At 54.9% G+C, this 297-nt stretch overlaps 1 protein-coding gene across 1 annotated transcript in view; it reads left to right on the forward strand.

Annotated features, from left to right (window-relative positions):
- MRPS16 (mitochondrial ribosomal protein S16) overlaps window positions 1-297 on the forward strand; it is a 959-nt gene extending 662 nt beyond the window's left edge. The window contains exon 3 of the mRNA XM_010565376.1: window positions 241-297. Within this exon, the coding sequence (XP_010563678.1) occupies window positions 241-297 (57 nt within the window). The remainder of the gene's footprint in view (window positions 1-240) is intronic.

Here is a 297-nt window from a genome sequence, read left to right on the forward strand (position 1 = left end):
CCCGGCCCGAGGATGCGCCCTGCCCGGTCAGCACACTTGTCCGCATTAAAGTGTCGTTTGCACGCTCCACACTGTGCATGTGCTGCTCTCTCCGGACTCGGCTCCGAAAAGGTTACTACCGTTGCTGCCAGATTTGGTGCAGCAAATACAAATGACGATGTAGGTGCCGGACCATTCCAGGAGGCATATATGGCTTTTCCTAAAGGCACGTGATTACCTCTGGTGTATCGCTTTCCGCAGCAATGGCGTGAGTACTGCCAGCTTCCGTTTGCCTGCTGCGCTCGTGAAGTGTTTTGA

The sequence above is a fragment of the Haliaeetus leucocephalus genome, unplaced genomic scaffold, assembly GCF_000737465.1.
Source record: "Haliaeetus leucocephalus isolate CR32 unplaced genomic scaffold, Haliaeetus_leucocephalus-4.0 Scaffold190, whole genome shotgun sequence".
Lineage (NCBI taxonomy): Eukaryota > Metazoa > Chordata > Aves > Accipitriformes > Accipitridae > Haliaeetus > Haliaeetus leucocephalus.